Source organism: Poecilia mexicana, unplaced genomic scaffold, assembly GCF_051168715.1.
Source record: "Poecilia mexicana isolate PSO_F unplaced genomic scaffold, ASM5116871v1 scaffold_13, whole genome shotgun sequence".
NCBI lineage: Eukaryota > Metazoa > Chordata > Actinopteri > Cyprinodontiformes > Poeciliidae > Poecilia > Poecilia mexicana.
In genome coordinates this window covers 21,852,716-21,879,498 of record NW_028263382.1, presented here as the reverse complement: position 1 = coordinate 21,879,498, position 26,783 = coordinate 21,852,716, and the positions used below count along the sequence as shown (strand labels likewise).

Genomic DNA, 26,783 nt, shown 5'->3' with positions numbered 1-26,783 from the left:
TTTATGAAAGTACAAATTGAAGATAGGGTACAACAAGCATAAAAACAGCACTAAGTAAATGTAGTCAAATCCTTTATGAAAATAGGAACCTTATACTGGGAGTCAAATCACACGTTGATGTTCATTCTGTGGAGCGCAGGAGAAACAGAAAACTAATATAAAAGAGAATCTTTCTCTAGAAAAACATCCACAGCTGTGGCAACACCATCCATAGTTGGCTCACAGGAACTCTTAACTCTGTGTTTGGATTTTATTGCCACTGACAATTTCAATCAACCTTCAGGAGTAAAGCCAAAAAAATACAGATCCAATCAAATATTAAACTAGGAAAAACTCTTTATATGGCCTCTTACATTCACCAAGCATAATCAATAACAATGTTTGAAAAAGTCAACACAACTAGAAGAAAATATTCAAACAAGCAAAAACCCTTTTTACCAAGGTTAAGGAAATGTGAAAGGGAAGGAAAGCAGATGATCTTTGGACTCTTCTTTCCCCATTTTGCTTTCTTCTGCAAACACTCAAAAGTCTGTTCGCTTGTGTATCATTTCTGCATTTATTATCTAAACTAGAGGTCCTCAAGTCCAATCCTCAAGGGCCGGGGTTCAACACAGATAGCTAAATCACCTGCAGTCAGGTTCTCCAGAATCCTGCTAATGACCTCATTATTTGGCTCAGGTATGTTGAAGTGAGACATCTAAAACCCACAGGACACTGACCCTGGAGGACTGGATTTGAGGATCCCTAACCTTAACTCACAGTGTAATTTCTCTCTGCTTAGGAAAATAAAGAAGTTATCCAGTGATTGGACATAAATAAGATGACATCAGACTGAAATGGAGAATGAAATGAAATGAGAAAAACCAAAGACAGGGTGTATTTTAAAGGTAATCTGTAGGACTGGATACACATACCACAGTGCTGTAAAACGTCTACCTTTAGAATGTAGAACAGAACATTTTATGCTGTCTGGTGTAGCTAAAACACTAGAGTATTCTTCGTTTCATCATAATTAAAGCAAGTACTGCTTTAATGATTGTCACTTAATGTTAGTTTTCAGCTATTTCCAACATCACCTTATTTAAAGACATAGCTGAATGAAATCAAAGCAGCCTTCATCCATTAAATGCCGTCCTCTAATCTCAGCTCAGTCATCTTTCTGGGTCATCTCTCTAAGGCACTCGTACAGGTTCCGCTTCCTGTCTTCAGGAGCGGACTGGATGGTCTGCTCCAGCAACTGCTCCACCTCCTTCAGTCCTTCCACCTTCGGGATGCCGTGTGAATACAGGAAGCCCGCGAGCAGGTTGCAGTGGCAGTGTTCGGAGAGCAGGCCACACAAGTAGCGCAGGAACATATCGTAATGTCCCAGCTTGGAGCCCAGGGTCCGGGCCACAGCGCACTGCACAAGGCCTGCAGCTGATTTGCCATTGTATTTATACGAGAAGACTCTGGGCAGGAAGCCACTCTCCAGAACGTTCTTAGAGTCCAGGTAGAACGCTAAGAAGACATACAGAGCAGCCATGAACTCCTAGGAGAGGAAACAGCAGATGTTAAGGGATTGGTTATGCTTGTCACTATTTACAAGTTGGAAAACTGTAGCTATCTACAGTTTTTACAAATGTAGCAGGCAGTTTTAATGTCACTCTGCTTTCCATTTCTCTCAAGCAGCTATGCCACCTAGTGGGGGAATGCAGAAACTACAATCTGATTAGGGTTTAAAGCAACTTCTGGGGTTTTTGCTGTTCACCACTCTGCCTCCACCAAAGAGGATAAACAACCTTAGACTTTCCAAGTGATCAATAATGATTGAAAATATTGTGAATTTAAGCTATAAATAATTATTTTTTTCTAAAATGAGCCCAGCTCTTACAGTGTAATATCCAACTATACTCAGTTTAAAGGGTAGGAATGGTGTTGGGAAGAAGCTGCACAGCAAAGGAATAACTACTGTTATCGATCGAGCTTCCCAAATAATCCATTCATTCTCCATCCGGCTTAATTCTGTGTCATTCCAGCAGGCAACGGAGCGAGACGCATGGTTCCCCCCTAGTCACCAGTCCATAAAAGGGCAACAAAAAGACATGCAGGACAAAATCATGTATGTAAACCCACCATCATGACAAAGGGCAATTTAGACAAGCCATTCAACCCAATATTCATCTTAGTTTGAGTCAATTGATAAATTTCACTGAACATAACTGTAAGAATCAAGTTAGAAACAACAGCACAAGAAATAACCAATTAATATACTTGGATTGTTTTGCATCACACACTGCTAATTTGAAGCTCTATCAGGCTTTGTGTTGTTTTACCCTGTCATATGTGTGTTTAGGATTTCAGGACTTTTTTGCATAGACCCTTTGGAATAACAACTTACTTCAGATTCCCAAACAAGACCAGACAGCCATCCATTTCCTGTTTAAAAGTGATTTCCCCAAACAAACAAGATAGAAGCAGCACCAGATGCCATGCTGATGTGTCTCTAAGTCAGACAGACGATCATAGAGCTGCCACATATCTGTGGAGATGGAGCCGGGCTCAAGCTGAAGACGACCGCATGCATCAGGCTCAAAAGTCTCTTTTGCTCAGAGTGAATGTTGATTTAACATCAGCTGATTTTCTTCTTGTTGGTATCAATACGACACTCCTCACATACTTTAAAAATAGCTCATAAAAACCCAAATTAGACCATCAAAATAACATTCCTCTTGACATCTGCGACTCAAACAGCCTCACACAGCCTTGATATATTTGTATAGAACCTGGTTGTTTTACTCTAAGGTTATCTAAAAAAAAATATTTAGGACCAACTTTCTCATATTTTAAAGCCTAGATCTATTCTTACAAATCCCCAATAAAATTCTGACAGATTGGTTTCATTGTTGAAAAATGCTTCAATTCCACATTCCTTACCAAGAGCAAACTGCAGACTCATTAGCAAGGAGTTAAATTCTCACTAAATCATTAGTTGGGTGCAATATACAGACACAACATGGTGGTTTACCTGAATGGTGTAGTGAGAGAAGCAGAACGTCCTTTTCCCGGTGATGGCTGTAGGAACGAGCTCGGTACAAAGGCCCGAGAACACAACCACCTCGTTCAGCTCCAGAGCCACGTCCTTTACATCCTCCTCGGTGAACACGTTGGTGTTCTTCTCCAGCATCTTGAAGGACATCTTCCCTAACATTCTCAGCAAGTTTACCTCGACTTTGGTCCATTTCTGCATGAAAACAGGCCAGAAACAAGACATTGCAAACGCCAACGCTGAAATTGAGACATGGAGAGACAACATTTAAACAGGAAAAAGCAGTACACACCTCATTATCCCTCTTTCTGAAGTAGAACTTCAGCATGCGATTCGTCTGGATGATAATAAAGTGGATGAGAAACGGCGTCACTCTGGGTTTGTTGCTTCCATAGTTCTCCTGCTTATAGCAGCTCTTGAATATTCTTGACACCATCCAGGTGAAAAACGGCTGGCGAGCGAGAATCTGAATCGTCGGCACACGCTTGTAGTGTCTCACAATCTTCGCTGATAACTGAGCGTCAGCAAAGTGCTTGGTCAGGTAGTCGTCTTTCATCTCATCACTGGAGAACACAGAGAAGAGGGTAAGGAAAAGGCACACTACTAAACAGAGAGACTTTTAACAAATAAAAGAGACCACCTACGTAAAACCCTGCAGCTCAGCGACAACATCTACAAACTTAGACGGTATCTCTGTGACCGCTGCTCGTCTTCCCAGGATCCAGAGTCGAGCATTAGGAAGCAAATTTCCTCGTATGAGGTTGACAATCAAAATATCTATGTGTGTTTTGGTGTTGTTATCGGTAATCTCCGGAGCTTTCTGAAGGTAAGAACAAAACATAAAACCTTTTTTAAAAAACATTTCTTCTTGCAACAAGACATTTTCTTATAACTTAGATTGTTTAGTTTTCCTAGATATATTTACTTCTTTATTCCAAATGCAGGCAAGAATGTCAACAGATCCATGTCAGTTAATCAGAATATCAGCAAATCGTTAATTTATTTAATTTTATGACTCATAGTCATGAGCAAGACTGCTGACTTGACAGCTGTCCTGTAGATAGACACTGATGGACAACTCCTTTTTTGTAATAATCCTAATAAATATTCTGAGAATCATAATTTGGCTTTTTCATTTGCTCAAATCAATAATAATCAGTTCACAGAAAAGAACCCTTGAAATAAATCACTCTGTGTAATAAGTCTAGTTAAAACTTTGAGTTAATGAATCATCATTTATAGATGATTTCTGAAGATTCTCCCGAATGTGTGCAGAGGGGATACCTGAAAGTCCAGAGGCGCCTCGTAGCAATCATAGCAGTCCATTATAATGATATATTTGGCGTTCTCTTCCTCCAGTATCTTCAGACCCTTTATAGGAGCGTGGCAATATTCCAATATCTCTTGCATCGATATGCCTTCTTCCTCATATTCTTTGTTCCGGAAATGTCGCAGGGACCGGAACGAAAGCTTCAAGATGTACTGAATATCCTGAGCAGAAATGAAAAGGAATCAAAAAAGTTTAATTTCCAAAATATACAAATATACAAGCAAACAAACAAAAATGCTTTTCAAAGATATCTACAAGAACAGAAACTACATCTGTAGTGTGGAAAACTAATATCAAATTTCAATGACAATAATGACACATTACACATTAATGACAATGCTACCAAATGGTGCACACTGCTGTAGCAAAGAATGAAGAAAAACAGACAGAAATGGAAAACAAATCTAAATAAGAGGAAAGTTGATGAGATATTCAAATAAAAGCTGCGTGTTTTAAGGATTCAAGGAATTCATTTTCATTTCAAACATGTTAAAAACATGAAGTGGAATGAAATTAGTTACTCTGGTCCCGATGCAAACCTAAAATTGCTAGCTAATATGAGTTTAAAAGATAACTAGATCAGATCATCAAAGAAATAGAAAAATGTGTCACTGTCTAGTTGTGGCCACATGCCACATTTTTTCAGATTTTCATTTGCAAAAGCCATGTACTATTTACCCTTCAGTTTTAAAATTAAACACCATTTTATGTTGGTTTATCGCATCAGAACCCAGATTACTGATTACTAAAAGAAAGCTTGTGTCCGTTCTCACCCTGTTGGCCTTTTCCTCTGACCAGTCCAGGCAGAACTTTGCCACAGAGACAGACATCCCGACTCCTGGGATCCCCGTGGTCACGACCGTCTTCACCGGTGAGCCGTCTTCTTTCTGCAGTCGGAACAGGTTGTTCAAGGCAACAAGCGAGTCCTCGCTGGGGACTTGGATAGGTTTCGGGGTTTGTGTTAAGATCTCATGAGACGGGTCGACTCCTCCAAAGCCACGGATGGAAATCTGAGGCTCCACATACACGGCGTTCAGAAACTGCTGCTTTCCGGCTTGAGGCACCCCCTCGTGAGTGATTTGACTTTTACGGAATAAAAACTCCTTCAGGTAAAAACGAAACAGAGCTGTTTGAGGAGAAAAAAAAAGAAAAGGAAAAAACATGAGTGGAATTCTGAATAAAGAGTTAAATTAAGCCAGTTTCGAACATGCGCTTCATTTAATAAAGTACTGGATGTTCAGTTATGAATGGGATAAATCTGGTTTGTAAAGAGCTCTGGTCTTTCTTCAAAATGACCCGGCGTTATCTCACCTTTCGCGCATTTTGTCTTCAGTTCATTAATCTCCTCCGTCTTCTCCAATCTTTCAAGCGTGCTTATTGTCTTTGTCAGGGCTTTATCCTGGCCTGGAGGTGAAAAGCAAAATCAGATGAGTAAGCAGTTGATGGAAAAGTAACAGGAAGCACACGCTGCACAATGATCCATCCAAATATGTGAACACTACTGGTAATGACACAACTACAGGATCACAGAAATCTGCTTTACTCCCAGTTTTGAGCTCCACCAAACTTGCACATCGTGGCAGTGTTTTCTTACCAAACAGCTCAATGATCTTATCCACAAAATCGAGAACATCTCCGTCCAGGATTTGCTGCAGGACGGGAAGCGGCTCCCATTTTTTAAACCATATCTTAAACTTGAACAGCTCGTCATTGTTGAGCCGGGATAGAACTTCCTGGATGCTCTTCAGACACAGACAAATGGACAAATGTTAACTTGTTTGTTACAAGTAGTACAAATAATTTAACTCTCAACTGGAAAAATTTGTTTAAAAAAACACACAAAGATTAACTGATAAAAAGATGTAAGGAAGGTGTAAATCATCAGCTGGTAAATTAATTTAAAAGGTAGCCTTATCTTAAACAGCTGATGGTTATTGTTCAATAGCAAAAACAAACAGCAGAAAAAGTGTGTACGAACTTTGAATATATAAGGCAGATCCAGTTCTGGGTCTAGTTTTCCTGGCTGGCTGCTCTCATCCTCCTGAGGCAAACCTTCCATTTCAAGAGGCTCGGGTGGTTCAGGGGAACAAGTTGTCAAAAGTTCATCGTCTTCATCCAATTCTGCCTCTTCGAGATCATCTAGTTCTTCAGAGCTGAGAGAGAAAATTAACTGATTTAAGTCAAGTTATAGATAACTAACTCCACATTCGAGCCGTCTGTATGACAGCAGTGTTTTCTGTGTTTTCTTTACCCTGCATCAATCACCATCCCATCTGGTGGCCTGGTCTGCTCAGTGGCTTCAGTGTAGAGTGTCTCTGTATACCGAGAGTGCCCCATCTGAGACCTGCAAAATATTCGTCTGATTAACACAAAACTCCTAAAAGAATCAAAGAAACCTGTGGTTTATTCAACATTTAAAAGGCAAAACCTTTGTTGTGCAAACGTTTTAAATCACCAGTACATTTTGCTTCAAAGGATCAAGGCTGAATCTAGGGATTCGGTCAGTAGTTTGTCTGACTTTCTGGAGGTCTTTCAGAGTTTTTCTTTGGACTTTTGCTGCTTTTATAGTTAATATGTTGATACTCGCAAATGAAAAATCTATACTTACTGAGGAAAAAGATATTGATAGATATCATAGGATCGATAAAATTACACAGCCCTAAAAGGGACAAGCACATTTTTTTCTCACTGTCTGGAGTTAAATAAGACCAAACTTCTCTTGTTTTCAGTCAGTTAGAATGACAGAAATTATCTCTATCTGCTAAATGCCAGAAAACTCTGAGAATTTTATTTTTTATCTTCCAACTTTCTTTGAATTCAGCCGTTTACATGCATTTGGTCAGTATCACGGACAAAGATGAAGGGATTGCAGCAAACCCATTTAATAGGAGGAAATCTTCTTAATGCTAAACCCAACAATAAACTTTGGACTGACAACAGATCCAAGAGAAAACCACAAAACTCAAAGAAATTACCACTGAATTCTCATATCCTTAAGAACTAAATCTCTACGCAACTATACTGGAGCAGAGGAACTATATGTATGTTATGATATATATATATATATATATATATATATATATATATATATATATATATACACTATATGTTATTGCTATATGTTTCGTCTTTGCTACAATGTTAATTTCATGCATTTATTTTGAAAAAAGTATGATAGAAATGTACAAACTTTATACACCGATCAGGTATAACATTATGACTACTTGCTGATAATGTGCATCTCTGTAACAAAGAACATAGAAGCAGTGAAAATGTTCAAGCTTAAGGATTTGAGTGAGTTTGGCAAGAGGCAAATTGTGATGATTCAACAACTAGTTAGCGCGCATCCTAAAGCTCTGAATGCTCTCAATGACAGGAATAGCGGTGAAACAAATCAGAGGGCTTTACGTAGCCAGGGCTCTATGATGTAAATGGGAATTGAAGGCTGCCATGTGTGGTCCAACAAGACAGGTAATCTACTGCACCTCAAACTGCTGTTAGAAAGGGGTCAGATAATGATCAGTGGTTAGCTTAAAACAAGTCTGACTCATGGAAGTCTCAGCTCACAGTTTAAAAAGTTCAAGGATTTGTTGTAAACATCTTTCTACAAGACTCCACAGCACTTCTTTGGGGGTCTAGTGGAGCCCATAGCTCACCAGGTGAGGCTGCTTTGGCGGCCAAAGCAAAGAAGCCATGTAGTCATAGTCAGAATGTCATGATACATCTAATTGGTGTTCATAATTAACTTTCAAAGTAAAAGCCATCAAGAGAAATAAGAAGGTGTTTACTAGTTTCTGTAAACATGACAAATATTTTCTCACACGCAGTGATACAATCAGAAGGTGTAATATAACTTCATACCATCATAATCCGATATGAGGTTAAACCAGCCCAAACACACAGCAAAGCAAAGGTCAGTGGAGATCTAATCCGATTCTAAAGCACCAAAATGCATATAAGACACAGACAAGTTGGAACAATTGTGAAACTATGTGCAAAATTACCCAACAACTGGAGGAGCAGGAGGATCCGGTGCTGCAAAACACACGACTTCAGGGATTCCTCCCCCTCCTTCCTCCTCCTCATCGCTCTTCTTCTCCATCTCATCACATTCGCTCTTCATCGAACCATAACTGGACGGGGGCCTCTCATAGGTCTCACTCTCCGATTCCACATCGCTTCCTGCGGCTTGGTTGCTGTGGAAATCAAAAGAAAAGCTTTAATTGACTTAATTTATGGCTATCAGAGCAAGGGGGCGGGGAGCACGCCACACGTTGCAGTTTTTAGTAGTAATGTGTGAACATGTAATATCTGTGCTATAATACTTTTACAAAGCGCTGTAACTAATGCAGTAACATTTATGCAACCATATTAACCACAATTATAAAACTATTCTAAATCATGAAGTACTTGTAGCCAAATCAGATCAAATGTTTTTGCCTTTTTTTTAGCAGAAGCTAAAACTTCTGTTTTAGCTTAGCGGTGGTGCTTACAAGTAGAACTACGTTACATGTAAGAAATGTTTCATACTAAAATATTTAAAACAAACTTCAATAGTTGCTTTATACAAAGAACACAACCTACCTTTCTGAGTCCATGGTTCTTGGTTGTAATGTTTGCCAGGTGAGTTTAAGACGGGCGGAAATGAAACTGAAAACACCTGGTTTACCTCACTTTACAGTCTGAAAACCGCTTTACATTAACACCGAGCAGTGGAAAGGTGGCGGGTTGTATAATAAATACACTTCCACTAGCAAACAATGCAAATAAAACAGGCTAAAACTTAAAAGGTCATGACTAAAGCCGTGTCTAACTTTCATTTCCTGATCATTTTCCTTCGTCATCTGAACAATTTCCGGCCTTAAATTTTCAGAATAAGAGCTTCAGTTTTACGATTACTTAAACCTGGTGCAGTTCTGTTCATTTTCTTGTCTTATTTTTGTATGTAAATTTTTCCTCCTCCTGGCAGAATGATGTTGTAATCTTCAAGTTTACCATCCCTTCTTTTACAAAATAAAACGAATAAATGTTTTTGACAGGTCCAGTCAGAATCCTAACTTGAATCTGTAGATGGAGCCATTGCTCTAGTCAGTAATTATTTTATCTCTAGCTTATATTAAAGTTCATAGTTCTTTTTTTTTTTATCTGTCACATCCACCACATGTTGATTTTCAGGGCACATTAACACCCACATTTAGCTCTAATACTTAAGGTTGAGGCTCTATATCGGAAGTGCACTGGCAGTTTATGATCCCAGAACGTTCTAGTTAACCTGAAGAATGTGCCGTATTGCTTCACCTCTCAACAGCAATGCAGAAGCAATGAGTTTGGCAAATACATAAACATGACTTAATCAAATTCAGTTTTGTCAATTGTTAAGCTGCTGGTAAACAGTAAAACTAGTAGTGAGTGCTGAAATCATTTGACACAGGTGGAAATTCTTCCCATAAAGTAAAATCTAGTTTAGGGTGAATGAATGACATAAGTGACATACATTAATTTGTCTTAGTAGTCAACACCTTTACAGATATGGAGAGCCCCTTCCATAACAATTTAATTGTTTTACATACATTTCAATTTAAATATTAGCAGAGATCAAACAATTTATTTTAAAGAAGTATTCATGTGAGCAATGTATTTGCTTTTGATTGCATCATTTCAAGAAGTCTTTCAAAGATGAATTTGTAGTACAGTACAGTCAAGTGTTTTCTACTTCTCTGGATCCATGCTGAAAAAATTTCAAACATACTCACTAAAATGAAAGAGATTCCAACCTGAACCCCAAATCTGCACCTGGTGAAATAAGGACACTGCAACTTTTACTTAATTTTATTATATTTTATTTTACAGGGATTTTAATGGTCTATATAACAATCAGATCAGGAAAGGTAATTTAAAAAAAAAAATCCTAACGGACAAAACTGAAATCTTTTAGTGAAAGGCAAAAAGAGAAAAATGAAAATCAAGAAAAATAGGTGGTAATGAATGTGATTCTTGAAGCCTTTAAACCTTCATCCTTCTCATAACCTGTGGAGAAAGGAGAGAAAAAAAACGTTTGTTGTTACAAAAGAAGCTAATTTCCATAAAATTAATACATTATGTTACTACAAATCAAACACCTATGCAACAGAGTTTTTGCAAGTTTCAGCCAAACTTAAAAATTTTTCCAGTTCCAGTTTTGAAAAGAAAACTCTATCTGAATATTGAAAATATATTTTACTTTAAGAACAATGTAAACTAATGTTTGAATTGGTGATTTGCAGCATATGACCCAAGTCCTTTTAACACCTTGGCCACCAAACTTTGCCAACTACTTTCTCGGTTATATACAGTAATTGGTGGATTTTGGCCAATTACCAAAACCCTTTTATTTAAACACTTGTTAAATATATTCCCCCCGCCCCCCCCCCAAAAAAAGGTAGAGGATAACAATGTTATTACACAAGTAAACTTGTGTAAACCATACAGTAAGTCAGGTTCAAGAGCAGACATATTTTGAAGTTTTGCAGAAAAAACAAAAGTTTAAAAGTATAAATTCATTATAGGGTTAATTTATTCTCTGCACCATGGAGTTTTGTAAAATAAATAAATTCCTCCACAAGAACTACAATTCAGAACAAAACACGGCACAACTATTGAAGAAACATAAGAACACATTTCAAAATGTTAAACTTTTTGATATTTCATATAGGACATATAAATATTTTTTAAGGCTGGATATTAAGAAAAATTTAAGATCTTGCAGAAACCCTGTTTTAGTAAAATAACAGCAGTGTGGACCCCGTGTTCCTGTTAGGTAGTAACACCATTAAGCCCAGTGTGAGAGCCACAAAGTGAGAAAAACTAAATATATATATTTGAACCTTCTTGGGTCTCAGAAAACCTCGTCTTCCTTTATAGGGTCTTGCTTCTGAAAAAAGTTTTAAATTTGCAATTACTGAAAATTAGTGACAACGCTTTCTCTATAGTACTTTGTTCCAATAGTTACTGTAAATCATCAACTCAGTGAATACAATACAGCCTGCATAAATTGCAAAGAACAAAGTGGATCGTTTTGTTTTTGCAGGAAACTAAAACCTTTTCAAAACAGCAGGGAAAGCTTGTTTGAGAGGAATGCAGCTCTTAAACCAGTTAGACAAGACATCAAATCCGAGGTAAAGTTCTTCCTGTACTTCTTCCTGCAGTAGACATGATTTTCTCAGTTAAAGTAAGAAGCATATATTTTATGAATGTTAATATGCGATTGTCTCAAAATTATTCAGATATAAAACATAACATCTCAAAAACCTGGGCTGCTGACTGTACAGATGAGGAAAAATGGACATATTTACAGAATTGTCAAGTTCAGGGAAAAAAAAATTATATATATATATATATATATATAGCTCAAACAAGTAAAATGATACAAAAACAAAACACAACCAAGGCCCTGTACATTCCAGTAGATAAAGCTGAAACAGTAATTACGCCACCAGGTGGAAGAAAGATGCCAGAGCAGATTCTTGATGTGGCAGGAATAAGACACACTTTGTAGTAAAGCTCCAGTATATTATATATTAATATATTTTAAATGTCTTCCAGTTCCAGTGTTAACTTGCATCATCATTGCATTACTTGAAAATGATCTCAGCATTGTTTATTGCAATAATTTCTGGGACAATTTATCGTCCAGCAAAATTTATATATTTTATAAAACGCAAATAAAAAATTTACTCAAATTTAGACATGTGGACAACTTGTCCAATATTCATCTCTTGATTAGTTGTGCTGTTAGCTACTTATTCATGACAATGTTTCATTAGTCAGATTTAACATTTTACAACTGCAACACCAGCTGTCTGAAGAGATGGTTCTTCTATGCATTGTGTTTATGCATGTTTACCTTGCGAGCACTAGCAGTGAGTCCAGGAGACTTGGCAGACCTGCTGGTGGCTTGAGATCCTCTCTGTGGCCGAGTTGCAGCCTGTGGGGCCTTAAAGCCACCAGCTTTCGCAGATCGTCCCACTGAGGCTTGAGAATTTACTGAAGGGGAGTTTTCCAGAGCCTTTCGAGCATTTTTGTGGGACGGCGACTTCCTCAGACCTTTTCCAGGTGATTTTCGAGTGGAATTGCGCAGTTTGTTCAGCCCTTTCTTTAGGTAGTTGTTGCTCTTTGGGGTGTTGTCAATCGTGAACATCATAGACTGCCGACGATCAGCCTGAAATTAATTTAAAGACAACAGTCACCAGACTCTACAACAATAGGAAACATGACGGTTCCACTCAAGTTTCTACTCACAGGACTAACGATGGGGTGAAGATTAGCACTGGATGCTCCACTGCTCACATTCTTGTTCTTGGGAGTGAGCGGACGAGGGAAGCAGCTGGCTTTTGTCTTTCTCTTCAGACGCAAAATAAAGAAACATAATAAATTTTTGGTTTTTATAACAAAATTATATTTTTCATAGTTCAGTTAAAATTTGCACAATACACTCAAAATTGGCAACAATAGAGACAGTGTCTTATAGATTAACAACAGTAGGTTAAAAACAATGGATAAATCTGTATTTCGGTCATTCACCCAGTGATCTGAATGAAACTATTTTCACTTCTGCACGGTTCCTTTTAATTTACAATATAAGGGTTTGAATCTAATTTTTTTTTTCTTTTTTAAATCAAGCAAAGATAAGGGGCATTCAGTTTGATGCATAAATTGGATCAGCCTGGTTATTCAGACATTTCCTCTTTGATTCAAAACAACGATCCATCAAAGAAAAACTGCATCACATTTTTCCTAGATTTATCCTTCAAAATAAATCTTGAAATATTTGTTTTGTAATCCTTCAAGGTAAAAAAAAAAAAAACGGTCAAGATCAGAAATTCCAGGTCAGAGTTCAAAATAAATCTGAAATTAAACAAGAAAATCCTGTTTGCTGCACCAATATATGTAGCCAACAGTATTTAATTTTATTTCCATGCTATACAAGCTATTCATGTGATTCAAGTGTGTTGGATTAGGGGAACATCTAAAACTTGCAGAATACTGGCCCTGACTTTAAACAATATTATACTTGATAATTAATTGAGAAAACATTACTGCACCTCAGGTGAAATCTGGTGAACAGACAAGGTGGATGACGACTGCTTTGGACTTCTCAGCTGAGAGGAGAGGGCTGATCTTGATGGCAGCTGGCCTGGCATCAAGGACAGACGATGGGACCGAGTACCAACCCCCGTGTGGCCCACCATGAGGGAGTGGCGATGGGAGACCAGGGAGTCCTGCAGTTGGCCTGGCATCATGGATGCACGTCGGATTGTATCCGACGGGTCACCGGTGCGAAGCTCTTCGTCCGTGAAAATTAAGGCACTGCCCTGGCCAGTCTACAGGAACACAACAAGAGGGATCTCATGAAAAATCTACTTGCTACAAATACGTACTTTACTTCTTATACCATTTCAGAGTCTGCTGCATTTAGGTTGTTTGTTTTTCCACACCTCTGACTCCACAGGGTAGCTACTCTTCAGATGCGGGAGGCAGGCCTTGTTCCTGGCCTGCAGCTCTGCGATCCTCAGCCAGTCCTCAGGCCCACCATCAGGCTCGTTCTCTGCTCCCCCACAGAATGTACTGGTACCTGGAAGAAAGACGACACAGGACAACTGCTTAGATGCTACAGCATGTTCAAGAAAGTTAGCAGATAACATTTTATCAAATTTTTTTTCAAACTGAGGATCTTCTGAACACCATGTAGGTCTGATAGATATGAACTTACTGTGTGAATGGACGGCGCTCCGTCTGTAGCCTGGAAGGCCAATGAGCTGATCACTGGCAGCTTTGCTCTTGTCAGCTGGTGTATTAAACATGTCCGAACACATGGGTTGTGCAGCATGAGCACCGGTGAGGTTTGGTTGGGAGCGAGCCGAATGCAGGCTGTAAAAGGTCTCATCTTCACTGCGACCTGGAGTTTTCTAGAGATGGGAAAAACAAGCAAGAGACTCAAAACTAGAGCAGAATCTCAGAGTGTACATCATATTTAAGAGCAAAGACTTTTTCCTCTACCTTGGACATAGTGATATTTATGACCTGTGTGGTTCTGCGTCTCTTTACAGATGAAGTTGGAATTTTTCGGGTCGAGTCCAGCTCCAAATCAGAGTCGTCACTTTGTTTGTCATTCCTAGGAATTAAACAACATTTATTTGTTTCTCCTCCCATTTATTCAGGCATGGACATTAAGACCAGTTAAATCAGGCAAGTCCTCCGGGTTTCTTCAAATGAAAACATGGATGTTACAAAAACTGTCTCGGCAGTGAAGGGGTTCTCCCTGAAAAGCTCAGATAACTGGTACAAACCGTCTGACTCTGCAAATGCTGCTTTTAATGGAAATAAAACAATAAAGGCCAAGCCAATATACTTTCATATAACTTGTAAATTCAATTATATTTTATGAAAATGTCTAATTTTTCATACAGAAAACAGTTTAGGGCCTATTGATGCAAGCAGTGTAATGTTCATTACAGCTTAAACCTACCTTCTCGTTCGTTTGGTGTTAATGGGTGTAAAATACAGAGTTTCCAGTGACTCTGCCTGAAGGCCCCGACGTTTGGCTGCCAAACGTTCTGAGCTTCGAACTAGCGGAGTGCTTGATTCACCAGGTGCAGACAGTTTCCTGCAAGGAAAATGGGGGAAAAAAAAAGTGAAAATCATGGAATCTGATCCCTTGATATTCTCATAGGATCAGTCACAGACTAAAATACACGAGAAGAATAAAATACAGGATACTAAAAAATGTAAAAGGAAAACCTACTGCAGTTTTTTTTTCTTCTATTTCTAACACATTTTTGCCACTAATCTTATTTTCTAGTTTTCTTTCATAATTTCTGCGACGTTCTGACAGCTTGAGAAAAAAATGTTGCTGTAATTCTTGATTGGTAGTTTGCCCCAACTCTGATCTAATCCCCTTTATTTTAAAGTCTAACCTTGAACTTCTTAAATAAGATATGGAGGATGTGATTATTCAAAGCACAATTTGTGAACTTTGGTACATTTATTTTGTTTGTTTAATAAAAAAAATGTAGTCCCAATACTAATCTGCCATTTTATATGTAGTTTAAAGAAGCATATGTACTGTTCAACTTAAATTTAAAGCCATCCGTAGAGACTAAGTGTGTGGTAAAACAGACCTTCTAGATTTTTTAACTAGTGTTTATTCAGTAAGTCAAAAACCATAAACTGATCAAGGTGTTATTAGGCAAACCAAAGAATACATACCATATCAATAAATCAGAGTGAATACTACTGCATTTATTCAGTAATATAAAATGGAAGAAGTAATAAACTGTATAGAAAACCAAAACATTTTTCCAAATTTTGTGCTGTCATTTTCAAACCTGGAAGATGGTGAAACTACATTTCATAGTATCAGACTTTTTAGGACTGCAATTGACCCATTATCTGTAACATTTCCACTCCATTTAAGGTTTACAGTTATTGACTCATAAATTAGAGGTTACCTTGTAGTGTTAAGAGAGTTCTCCAATGAGCTTTGCTCCAGACTGTCGGAGCTCATGGACCTCTTCACCTGTGCTGTGGTGCTAAAACCCAAGCGCGTCCTCCTGGGGACCTCTAGGTAAGCAGACTCTGTCTGACCACCTCCGTCACCATGGATCTTATTCTGTGTTCTCAGGGCTTGATCAGCATAAGCCAGCTATAGACGAAGAGATGATGATGAGGCCACAAGAGCATAAGGTGTGATGGTTTTGTATCTTAACTTAATGTGTAGTACCAACCTGTGTCTCTAAACTGGCGACCTGACTCTTGAGTTTTTTCTCGTTGGTCTGGACTTTCTCCAAGTCAAGATGGAGTATCTGATTGTCCTGGAGAATAGCTTTGATTTTGTTGTCTTTATCCTCTAGAGCCTGTTTAAGCTCCATGTTTCCCTCTTCGCTTTTCTGGAGAAGCTGCTTCTTGCTGTTGTAATAGCTCACAGCTTTCTCCATCTGTGGGATTGAGATGACCAAACGGACACCTTTGTATGACACAAACAGCAAAACAAAAATACGAAGACATCCGACTTAAAAATGTTAAAGAGTAACATTGAACTGACCTGAGCCTTGTAGTGTTCAGCAGCCTCTGTTTTTGTTGCAAGTTGTTGCTTCAGCTCTCCATTGATGAGCTCAAGTTCTTCTGCTTTTTCTCTCCGCTTCAAAAGTTGCTCTTTCGCCATTTTGAGGATTTCAAGCTCTTTTTGCAAATCAGCCTCCACTTTACAAGAGGCAAAATACTTTCTCTCCATGGCCTGACTGACTTGAGCAAGCCTGTCTTTCTCAATGACTGCATCTTCAACCCGTTTCTCCAGAGCTCTTTGGTCCATCTCTACTTGAATTATCTTGGACATGAGTGCTTCTTTTTCTTGTAAAAGAACCTGCTTTTCCTTCAGCGTGGTCAACTGTAAGGCCTGAGCAGCGTCTTTTGCTTGAAGACTTACAGATAGGGCCTCTTTTTGGTTGTCTAGCTCTGCCTTTACCAAGAGAAGCTGCTGCTGGAGATTGTTCACCAGCTCTGCAGACTCCTGCTGAGTTTCAAGTAACTTCTGCTCTTTGGCACAAAGTCTTTGATAAATTGTTTCCAACTCTCCTTTAAGCTCCTGAATCTCATCTTGAAGAACATCTTTCTGCTTGGAATCCTCCAGCTTTAGCTCAGCCACAATTTTCTCATTGGCCTCAGCCTCTTCTTTTGCTTTCTGCAACAAACTAACTTGAAGCACAACCTCCTGATTCAAGGTGTTCAGATTTTGATCTTTGTCAGCAATGAGCATCCTTGCTTCTGACAACTCTACCTGCAGATTCTGAAGCTTCCTTTCAGCTTCAAGGAGGTCATTTTCTTTCTCAGCCTGGGATGCTTTTAATTTTTCAATCTCCATTTCATGCGAGTGAAGTTGTTCCAGCTGTTTGTTTAACTTTTGGACATTCTCATGTAAGCTCTCAAGTTCTTGACTCTGTTCTGCGTTTTCTTTTCGTTGCTTAGCCAAAAGGGCTTCACGGGAGTGGATTTCTTCTTCCGCCTTCCTCATTGAGGAGCTGAGAGTTTCCACCTGTTTGTTTAAACTTTCAGTCTCTTGATGCAACGAGTTCAACTGCTCTGCTTTTTCAGTCTTCAGCAGCTCCATCTGTTTTTCTTTGGATTGAATCTCACTTCTCAGCTTCCTCAGTTCTTCCTCAGAATCCGACAGTTGTTGCTGAAGAAACTCCTTCTGAGTCTGCAGCACTTCTTCACCGATTTTCTTTGTTTTGGCCATATCATCCAGTTGTGTTTGCAAACTTTTAATTTCCTGCTGAAGCATATCTGACTGGGTGGCACCTTCTTCTTTAAGGTTGACAAGTTGCTCTTGTTTAGCTTGGATCTCCTCCCTCAGCCTTGATGTTTCTTCTTCAGAAGCGGCCCTCAAGTTTTGAAGTGAATCCTTCTGCTGGGAAATTTCAACTTCCTTCTGAGTTAGCAGGTTTTCCTTAGCCAAGACTTGGTCAGTTGCAGACTGGAGAGATTCATTCAAACATTCTATCTGATTCTTTAGAGTTTGTATCTCGCTGTTTAAGTCTTCTGACTCCTTGCAGTGATCACCCTTCAATGTTTGGACTTCGTCCTCTTTAGATTTAATCTCTTGCTTCAGTTGATTCACCTCGTGCTCAAGAGCTGTTCTGTGGTTTCTCAATTCTTCAATCTGCAAAGAACTTTCCTGTTCTTGTTTGGCTAAGAGGTCTTCCTTGGCTTTAATTTTGTTTTCAGCAATCTCCAGAGAACTAGAGATGTTTTTTATCTGCTCATTTAAAGCTTCAATCTCCTGCTGCAGTGACTCTGATTTTGTAGACGTCTCTGTCTTTAGCTGAACCATCTGCTCCTCTTTAGCATCAACCTCAACTTTCAGCTTCTTTAGCTCATCTTGAGATGCGTTCATCTGCATTTGAAGGGTTTCGATTTGCTGAGTGCTCCGTTGTTGCTGTTCAGCAAACTCATTTTCCTTCAGCTGCACGTTCTCTTCAGCTGCCCTCAATGAGGAACTAAGACACTCAACCTGAGACTTCAAATCATTTATCTCCTGATGTAAACCATCTGTCTGCTCAGCATTATGACTTTTCAAGAGTCTCATCTCTTCCTCTTTGGCCTCCATCACCTCCTTAAGTCTTTGCATCTCCTCTTCAGAAGTGGCCATGATCTTCTGATGTGAATCCTTCTGCTGAGAAATTTCCATTTCCTTCTGAACCAGCAGCTCCTCTTTAGCCAGCAGTTGGTCTGCTGTAGACTTAAGGGATTCATTCAAACATTGGACTTGATCCTTCAGAGTTTGGATCTCATTGTTTAAGACACCCGACTCCTTGGAGTGATCACCTTTTAGCATTTTGACTTCATCCTTGTTGGTTTGAATCTCTTGCTTCAGTTGATTCACCTCATGCTCAAGAACTGATCTGTGTTTTCTCAACTCTTCAATCTGCACAGAACTTTCCCGCTTTTGCTTTGCCAAGAGATCTTCCCTAGCATTAACTTGATTTTCAGCAGTCTCCAGAGAACTAGAGATGCTTTTTATATGTTCATTTAGAGCGTCGATCTCCTGCTCTAGGGACTTTGATTTATTTGACGTTTCGGTCTTCAGCTGAAGCATCTGCTCCTCCTTAGCATTAATTTCTGCTTTTAGCTTTTTTGCTTCATCTTCAGATGCATTCATCTGCAACTGCAGAGTTTCTATTTGCTGAGTGCTCTGTTGTTGTTGCTCTGAAAACTGATTCTCTTTCAACTGCAAGCTCTCCTCAGCTGCTCTCAATGATGACCTAAGACATTCAACTTGGGACTTTAAATCATTTATCTCATTATGAAATGACTCAGTTTGCTCTGAACTGTGATGTTTTAAGAAACGCATCTCCTTCTCTTTATCCTGGATCTCCTCCCTCAGCCTTGATGTTTCTTCTTCAGAAGCAGCCCTCAATTTTTGAAGTGAATCCTTCTGCTGGGAAATTTCAGTCTCCTTCTGAGTTAGCAGGTTTTCCTTAGCCAAGACTTGGTCTGTTGCAGACTGGAGAGATTCATTCAAACATTCTATCTGATTCTTCAGAGTTTCCATCTCGCTGTTTAGGGCCTCTGACTCCTTGCAGTGATCAGCCTTTAATGTTTGGACTTCATCATCTTTAGATTTAATATCTTGCATCAGCTGATTCAAATCATCCTCAAGAACAGTTTTGCTTATTCTTAATTCTTCAATCTGCAAAGAACATTCCTGTTCTTGTTTGGCTAAGAGGTCTTCCTTTACTTTAATTTGGTTTTCAGCAATCTGTAAAGAACTGGACATGCTTTTCAACTGCTCATTTAGAGTGTTAATCTCCCGCTGCAGTGACTCTGATTTTGTAGACGTCTCTGTCTGTAGCAGAACCATCTGCTCCTCTTTAGACTCAATCTCTCCTTTTAACTTCTTTATCTCACCTTGAGATGCGTTCATCTGCATTTGAAGGGTTTCCATTTGTTGAGTGCTCTGCTGTTGCTGTTCTGCAAACTGATTTTCCTTGCATTTCAAGTTCTCTTCAACTGCCTTCAGTGAGGAATCAAGACATTCAACTTGAGACTTCAAATCTTTTATCTCTTGATGTAAACAGTTGGCCTGTTCCGAACTTTCGATTTCCATCAGCCGCATCTGATCTTCCTTAGCGTGGATCGACTTGTTCAGGTTTTTTACCTCCTCTTCAGAAGCAGACAGTTGTTGCTGCAGAAGCTCTGTTTGGCGAGACTTTTCTTCTTGCAGTTTTGTAAGCAAGCCCTGCTGGGTCCGAACTTGTTCCTCGGCTTTTCTCAAAGCATCATTAAGACTTTCTATATGAACTTTTAGACTGTCGATCTCTTGCTGAAGAGACTGAGAATGTTGAGTGGTAGCAGTCTTGAGAGTGACCAGTTCCTCATTTTTTTGCCAAATCTCTCCTTTTAGCCTCTGCACCTCCTCCTGACAGCTTAAAATCTGTTGCTGAAGTATTTTTTTTTCTTCAGCATTCTCTTGCTGGGTTTTAGCCAGCAGATCCTGCTTGAGCTGGATTTCCTCCTGAGCCCGTTTCAGGGATGAATTAAGGCCTTCCGTACAAACTGTTAAGGTTTGGATTTTATTGTGAAGAATTTCTTCATCATGTGATTTTTCCTCTAGTAATTTATCAAGTGTGTCTTGTTTGGACTGGATTTCATCTTTGCTCATTTTACTTTCTTCTGCAAACAAGATGACTTCTTCTTTGAGGTTGGAAATTTGTTGGTCCCTATCGGCTAACAGAGAGGTAGCGGCCACCAGCTTCTTCTCCAGATCCTTCATCTTTACGTCAGTCTGATGCAGAAGATCTTCGTGGTCTCTCTTTAGGTCTTTCAGTGTTGTTATTTCCTGTTCACAAGCTGCAATGTGTTCTTGCAGTTTGGTCATCTGCTCAGTTTTCTGGTGCTCAACATGCTCAAGCTGAAGTTTCAGATCACTGATTTCTTGTTCAAGAACCATTCTCTGTTCATCCAGATCTTTTCTCAGCTTGTCCACAATTTCATCCTTTGCTTGAATTATTTGTTCAGTTTGTGCCTTTTGTTGTTTAAGTAGCTCTTTATACTGAGTTATGTCTTCCTCACATTCAGCCAACTTGTGAGTTATGGTATGAATCTGTTGTTCTGCCTTTCGTAGGGAACAAAGTGTGCCCTCAAGCTCGTTCTTCAGACTGATAATTTCAGTCTCCAACAATTCTCTCTGGTGATATAAGAAGAGGAGACACCTAATGAACATTTCCATCATGGGATAAAGGTTTATTTCTATAACCCAGCAATAGGGTCAGGGGTTATAAATTGTAAAGTACTACCCTCACATGGTCCCTGCACACTTTCACAGAAAAAAAAGCCAAAACCCTCCAGATTTTTTCAGACTCCGCTTTACAGAATTATGCCTTTTGTTGTACAATCATCTTAAAATAAAATATCCAAAAGTTCTCTACAAATTTCTCTCAGACATTTCTGCAGAGAATAGTTTTCATATATGGTAACTGCAGAAAAGAGACAGAAAGCAAGGAAAGAAGGCCTCAAAAGAGAAAGCAAGAAATAAAGGACAGACACAAAGAAGAAAGGATGTACAGAATTAAAGTTACAGTCAGAGAGAGACTAAAGTCTAGAATACAAATATATTTCCATATTCTTATTTTATTCCTCCAATCTTAATCCAGACTTGGAAAATACTAAAATAAAACTAAATCTTTCCACGGGACCTTGCTTACCTCCATTACAGGACCCATATTTTCCCCAACTTCCTCTTTGGTGGCTTTCTTTAGTTCTTCCTCTAAATAGGAGATTTTTCCTTGGAGGATCTGGACTTGGTCATACAAGAGTTCCTGAAGAATAAGGAACCAGAACTAAAAATAGTAACGGTAATATAGAAACGGTGCTGCACAGTTTTATTGTGACACTATTGCCCACCTTTTGTGTGGTTGCTTGGTTGAGTTCTGATTGCAAATGGCTTGTTTTGTTTCTCCACTCCTCCTCAGCAGACGCCTGAGCTTGTGTCAGCTGGCCGTTTTCAGCTTCAAAGACGGCCAACTTGGAACATAAAGCTCTCATCTGACAATAATTCAAACATCTTTTAGAATTAGGCCTACAATAAATATTTAATTTTCTAGTTTTAAGGGCTAAAACAGACAAAATCTATATGTACTATGTGGCTGTGCCAAACCCTTTTTACAATAGGAGCAATGGCATTACACTGGCATACACACAGAGCATGTTAAGCGCTAATGAATTTAATAGAAAGTAGAGTTTACTCATAATTACCTGGAAGGAGAGATCGCCATTTTCTCCTGTAAGTTCATCCACCTTCCGCTCCATATGAATAGAGGTACTCTTCAAATCTTTGTTTTCCTTTAGCAGCTCATTAAGGCGCAATTGCAACCTAAGGAAATGAATCATAACTTTTTTTTCCTTTACCTTTTTATACCTTTATATCTATCACGATAAACTTCTCTCACCTCTTATTTCAGATGGTATTGAATTGCATTAGATGGGTTTAGACATTTATTTAAATCATATTTGCACACTTACGAGTCGTTTTTGGCCTCAAGCTCAGTGATTTGTTCGTTGATGGTCTGCTCCTGATTTCTTTGTTCCTCTTTCACCTTATCTAGGCGGTACTGCAACTGGTTGATATGAGATTCTAAAAAAAAAAATTTTAAATCAGGGGAAAAAAAAGAAAAAATAGAGTACAAGTAGAAATGGAAAAAGATAGCAACCTTGCATAATGAGTTATTTGTTCTACCTTTCTGGGTAATTAGTGTAATTGTGCTGGCTAGCTGCTTCTCCAAATCATCTCTGGATTCTCTCTCTTTGATCATCTGTCTTCGCATTTTTCTCAACTGAAACTTAGGTGTATTCATGACCTCAGCCAGAGGAGATTTGCTGCAAAAATAAAAGTTAAAGAACGAGATTCGTACATCTAAATTCAAACAGGCTTAATTGGAGTTATAATAAACAGAAGGTCCAACTAAACAAACTCAATACCTGACAGAGGAGGAAGCCACCGTTTCCAGACCTACAAAGCCGACCTTCTGTGTACGCAGAAAGACTGGAGCCTCATCGTCTGAGACTGAGGAGGTGGTGGACAAATTGGAGGTGGAAGTGGAGTCGGATGACGAATTGTGAAAGATTTGTCGACATACAGGCAGATCTGAACAGGTTTGTAGTTTTTATGTCAGTCCAAATCAGTAGCTCACACACACTGGTATTTATGGGTTAAAGGTTTAGACTTACATCTCCTTGTCAAGTGTGCATCCAGTGTTTTGTTCAGATAAACACAACCTTCTTTCTCGCTCACATAAAAGTCGGTCATGTTGGCAAGCTCACGCTAACAGAGGGAAATATACATATATGGACAATCAATTCCAGTTACACGTCATGATATTAAGCACTGCAGTGAACAAACGTCATGTATTATACTTCTGCTTACCTCTGCATCACAATCCAGTTCACTAAGAGTGTGGCGGTCATTCATCATGTCATGATAAAACAGCAACAAAAGTACCTGAGAACAAAGTAAAATATAATCAGAATGGGTTTTAATTTATGCTTGCATCATTCATTTCACCACATTTGATCTCCTTTGTTCTTAACCTTTGAAATTTCCACCGTTAGCTGCTTTCCGTCTTTAATGCTGTCCCATGATATAGGGGTGCCTTTAGTTGGGTTAAATTTGCATTCTCCTGTTGAAAAAAAGAGACAGAAATTTACTTCCCAAGTACTCAAAACCTTCTGTGCTTCTATTAAAATAATGGCATGATTTTTTTTTTTTTAAATGCAAGAGCCCCAATTATTCCAACTAAAGAAAAAATAATCAAACATGTTAAAAACATAAAAGTAATAATTCTTCCTATTGTTGTAAATCTGCTTACACATGTTTATATTTATGTATAACAGATACATCATGGGTAAACTGAATCATGTTAAATAATTATAAATACTTACAAAGCAGAAAATCTCCCTATGCCATTCTGCTCCTTGTATTGTAACAAGTACAAGCTAATATTACTTATTAGTAGCTTGCAGTCAGCTGCTTTACAGAGATGATAGTCATAGCTCGTCATTTGTAATTCCATAATACTTTAAACACAATTCAGTTATAAGTTTGTACTACCCAACTGCATAGAGATCCTGCTCAAATTATAAACTTTAAATTGGGTAGGTCCCTTCAAAGGAACCGACCGTCAAATCGACCCACTGGGACTCAAAATATAATACACTAAGCATTGCAGTGGTTTTTGCATACCATGTTTTGTTCTTGACATTATATTTTAATTTTTTGTTACAACTAACTATGCCAGTTGTCCAGCAAAAGTAGGCTGGCTTATACTGTTTCTAACTGGGAAATGAGAGTAATTCCCAGTTAGAATTACTAACATTCGGGTCCACTGCACCCTCAAGGACTGATTTCAACTAGCAGGTTTCTGAAGATCTTGACTGCATGCAAAGTGTTGGCAAATTAATTACTTGATTCTCGCAAGTTGGAATAGGCCACATATTAAACATTTTATGCATATTTTAAAGTAATAAATAAAGCTTACCTTCCAGAAACTCTGTAATGAAACGAACCCGATCCTCAAAAGAATCACTGAAACAAGGGATTTCCCTCTTTTTCCTGTTACAACACAAAATGACAAAATCAATTATCAAGGACGTAACACAAAACTTCAATCCCTTTTCATAAGAAGCCGACACTTTATGAGTTCTCTCCAATTTTTTCATTTGACTTATATTTTCCATGTGTGTACTGTAAACGCATATCAGTCTTGGACAGGAAAACATACAGTATTATCTATGCATCAAAAAAAACACACAAAGAAATACTATTAAAAATAAGCTGCTATAATGTCATTACAATTAAAGTGAAAAGGTAAACAGTTGTTCAAATAAACCAGACTGGCTATGCTAACACACTCTGTATGACTGTAGGAACATTTACATTTATGGAAATTTAATATACCATGTAAATATATTTTACACTGGGAATCAAAATACAACACAGTAGGCATTGTAGTGGTTTTTGCATATTATGTTTTGTACTTGACATATTTTAAATAGAGAAATACTATGTTGCTTTTCACCTTATCTTGCTTGTTAGAAATTTCAAAATATTTAACTATATGAAACTACACTGTTTAATTTTTAGACGTACTGTGTTTGTGATTATAAATTAAATACTTCCTTGCATATTTAGTTGTTGGAAAAACAGTGATCAATAATACAATATCGCATACACCATAAGCCAGATATCACAGTGGAAGTAGCCATAAAACCATAGAAAATAAAAAAAAATAAAAAAATAAAAAAAAAAAACTGTGAAAACATTATAGAAACACTTAAGGTTAATCAAATTAATATTTCAGTAATGGAAATTATCAGTAATTCAACACTTCAACATAGACTGTGTGGTGAAATCTTGTTAGAAAGTAAGCTTTTAGGACAACGAATGAAGGAGAAAGGGTGAAAGGTGATTCAGTCAGACATAGCTTTTACTCCAATAACAAGGTGAGGTCTAAGAAGACATGGGAAACCTCCTTGTTTATGCAAACAAACCCAGAACTTCAACGCTCCAACTTACAGTATATGAATCAGTTTCACCAGGACCGCCCCATCCTGTAAATCATCGATCTGGATCTCGCTGTTCAATGCAGTGATACTATTGACCTGTACAAAAATAATTAGGAATAAAATTAGTAAATAAAAAAAGTATTCTATTATCATATGGATACCCAATAATAGCTTAAACTTACCCAACTGAGAAGAGCCTTAACACCCAAGTTTGTCATCTTGGTTGACCCTTTATCTCAAAGGGATTTTAAACTATGAGGGGAAGAAAAATAACAGCTTGCTACTAAGAACTTGAGCAAACAAATGTGAACACATTTCAGTCCATATGAGTGCTTGTCGATTTAACAAGACATTTTTTTTCTGCAACATTTCTTAGTTTTTAACTGGCAACAATGCTATCTTCGTTATTTAAGCTAAGCGATAATTACAGTGACGTTTCTTAATTAACGTTCCACGAAAACTCAGCCAAGATAAAAATGTTCCCTTCAAGCAGGTACTCACCTAAAATGCCAAGTCTTCCCTATTGAACAGTACCGTCTTGTGCTACATCAACTTCTAACACAAACAGCAACAGCTACGAGTTTTACCAGGTGAAACGCGACAAAAATTCAAACTGCCTTTAGAAGATTGAACCAACCAATCGGAGTACTCATTTTGACGCATGTGAAAACAGATGAAGGCGATTGGATTAAAATCCGGAAGATGTAGATACGTAAAGATTGTGACGTCTCCCCGCCTTGTTTTTTTTGTTTGTTTTTTGTTTTTTCGGGGGGCATGTTGGAAGTGGCAACCCATTACCGTATGTTTGGAAAGGTTTCGCACAAAACAAACCAAATTAAGTTAGTTTCAGTTATAAAAATAGAAATAGTTTTACTTTGTATATATTTCAGCTATTTTTTTACGTCAAAAAGTATGGGTGGATCTGAATATTCTCAATATAATTTTTCGCGTGGTAGTGGTAGTAGTTGCAGTATTACAACTAACTGAACTCCATTCAGTTTTGACGGTAATATTATCAGCGCTACTTTCGTAATATAAAAAATAGAAATTGTCACAATGACAGCTCAAAAATGCCACTCACAACATGGCAACGACATGGCCATATTTAAAAAGGGGACGTTTTGTCTGCTATTTCTCGATGGTTTAATCATGCAAAAAAAGTAATCAAGAGAGGAACACGCACACAAATTTATATTCGACACCGCGATTAAATTCTGTTTTAATCTGACTTTTTTATGTAGTCAAACAAGACTTGGCGCCCGGAAAGTAAAATTTAACAAACTAATAAAAAGTTTGGTAATTTAATATGAGGTTTCACAAGCACATTTTTCTTAA

General features: G+C 38.2%; 2 protein-coding genes across 4 annotated transcripts; both read right to left on the bottom strand.

Annotated features, from left to right (window-relative positions):
- Nucleotides 1-236: 236 nt before the first annotated feature.
- On the bottom strand, nucleotides 237-9,210 carry nlrc3l (NLR family, CARD domain containing 3-like). The gene is made up of 12 exons (XM_015003666.2): nucleotides 8,940-9,210; nucleotides 8,360-8,551; nucleotides 6,607-6,699; nucleotides 6,334-6,508; nucleotides 5,950-6,097; nucleotides 5,667-5,759; nucleotides 5,129-5,481; nucleotides 4,310-4,516; nucleotides 3,670-3,845; nucleotides 3,318-3,588; nucleotides 3,005-3,220; nucleotides 237-1,528 (listed from the first exon to the last, which is right to left on the bottom strand). Exons 1-12 carry the CDS (start codon nucleotides 8,951-8,953, stop codon nucleotides 1,148-1,150), a joined length of 2,319 nt encoding a protein of 772 aa, XP_014859152.2. The 5' UTR covers nucleotides 8,954-9,210; the 3' UTR covers nucleotides 237-1,147.
- A 962-nt stretch (nucleotides 9,211-10,172) lies between these two features.
- Nucleotides 10,173-26,562, bottom strand: LOC106927834 (uncharacterized). Of its 3 annotated transcripts, XM_015003667.2 has the most exons (25): nucleotides 25,950-26,562; nucleotides 25,631-25,700; nucleotides 25,459-25,544; nucleotides 24,422-24,495; nucleotides 23,475-23,563; nucleotides 23,311-23,385; nucleotides 23,115-23,208; nucleotides 22,866-23,031; nucleotides 22,624-22,763; nucleotides 22,410-22,521; nucleotides 22,143-22,260; nucleotides 21,792-21,932; nucleotides 21,593-21,706; nucleotides 16,435-21,075; nucleotides 16,118-16,327; nucleotides 15,842-16,035; nucleotides 14,860-14,997; nucleotides 14,391-14,505; nucleotides 14,104-14,299; nucleotides 13,829-13,965; nucleotides 13,436-13,714; nucleotides 12,633-12,734; nucleotides 12,238-12,552; nucleotides 11,219-11,265; nucleotides 10,173-10,382 (listed from the first exon to the last, which is right to left on the bottom strand). In XM_015003667.2, exons 2-24 carry the CDS (start codon nucleotides 25,664-25,666, stop codon nucleotides 11,230-11,232), a joined length of 7,608 nt encoding a protein of 2,535 aa, XP_014859153.2. In that variant the 5' UTR covers nucleotides 25,667-25,700; nucleotides 25,950-26,562; the 3' UTR covers nucleotides 10,173-10,382; nucleotides 11,219-11,229. The 3 variants fall into 3 exon arrangements, with proteins under 3 accessions (XP_014859153.2, XP_087868004.1, XP_087868005.1); XM_088011878.1 differs by having other exon boundaries at nucleotides 22,410-22,763; XM_088011879.1 differs by lacking the exon at nucleotides 11,219-11,265 and having other exon boundaries at nucleotides 22,410-22,763.
- Nucleotides 26,563-26,783: the final 221 nt, after the last annotated feature.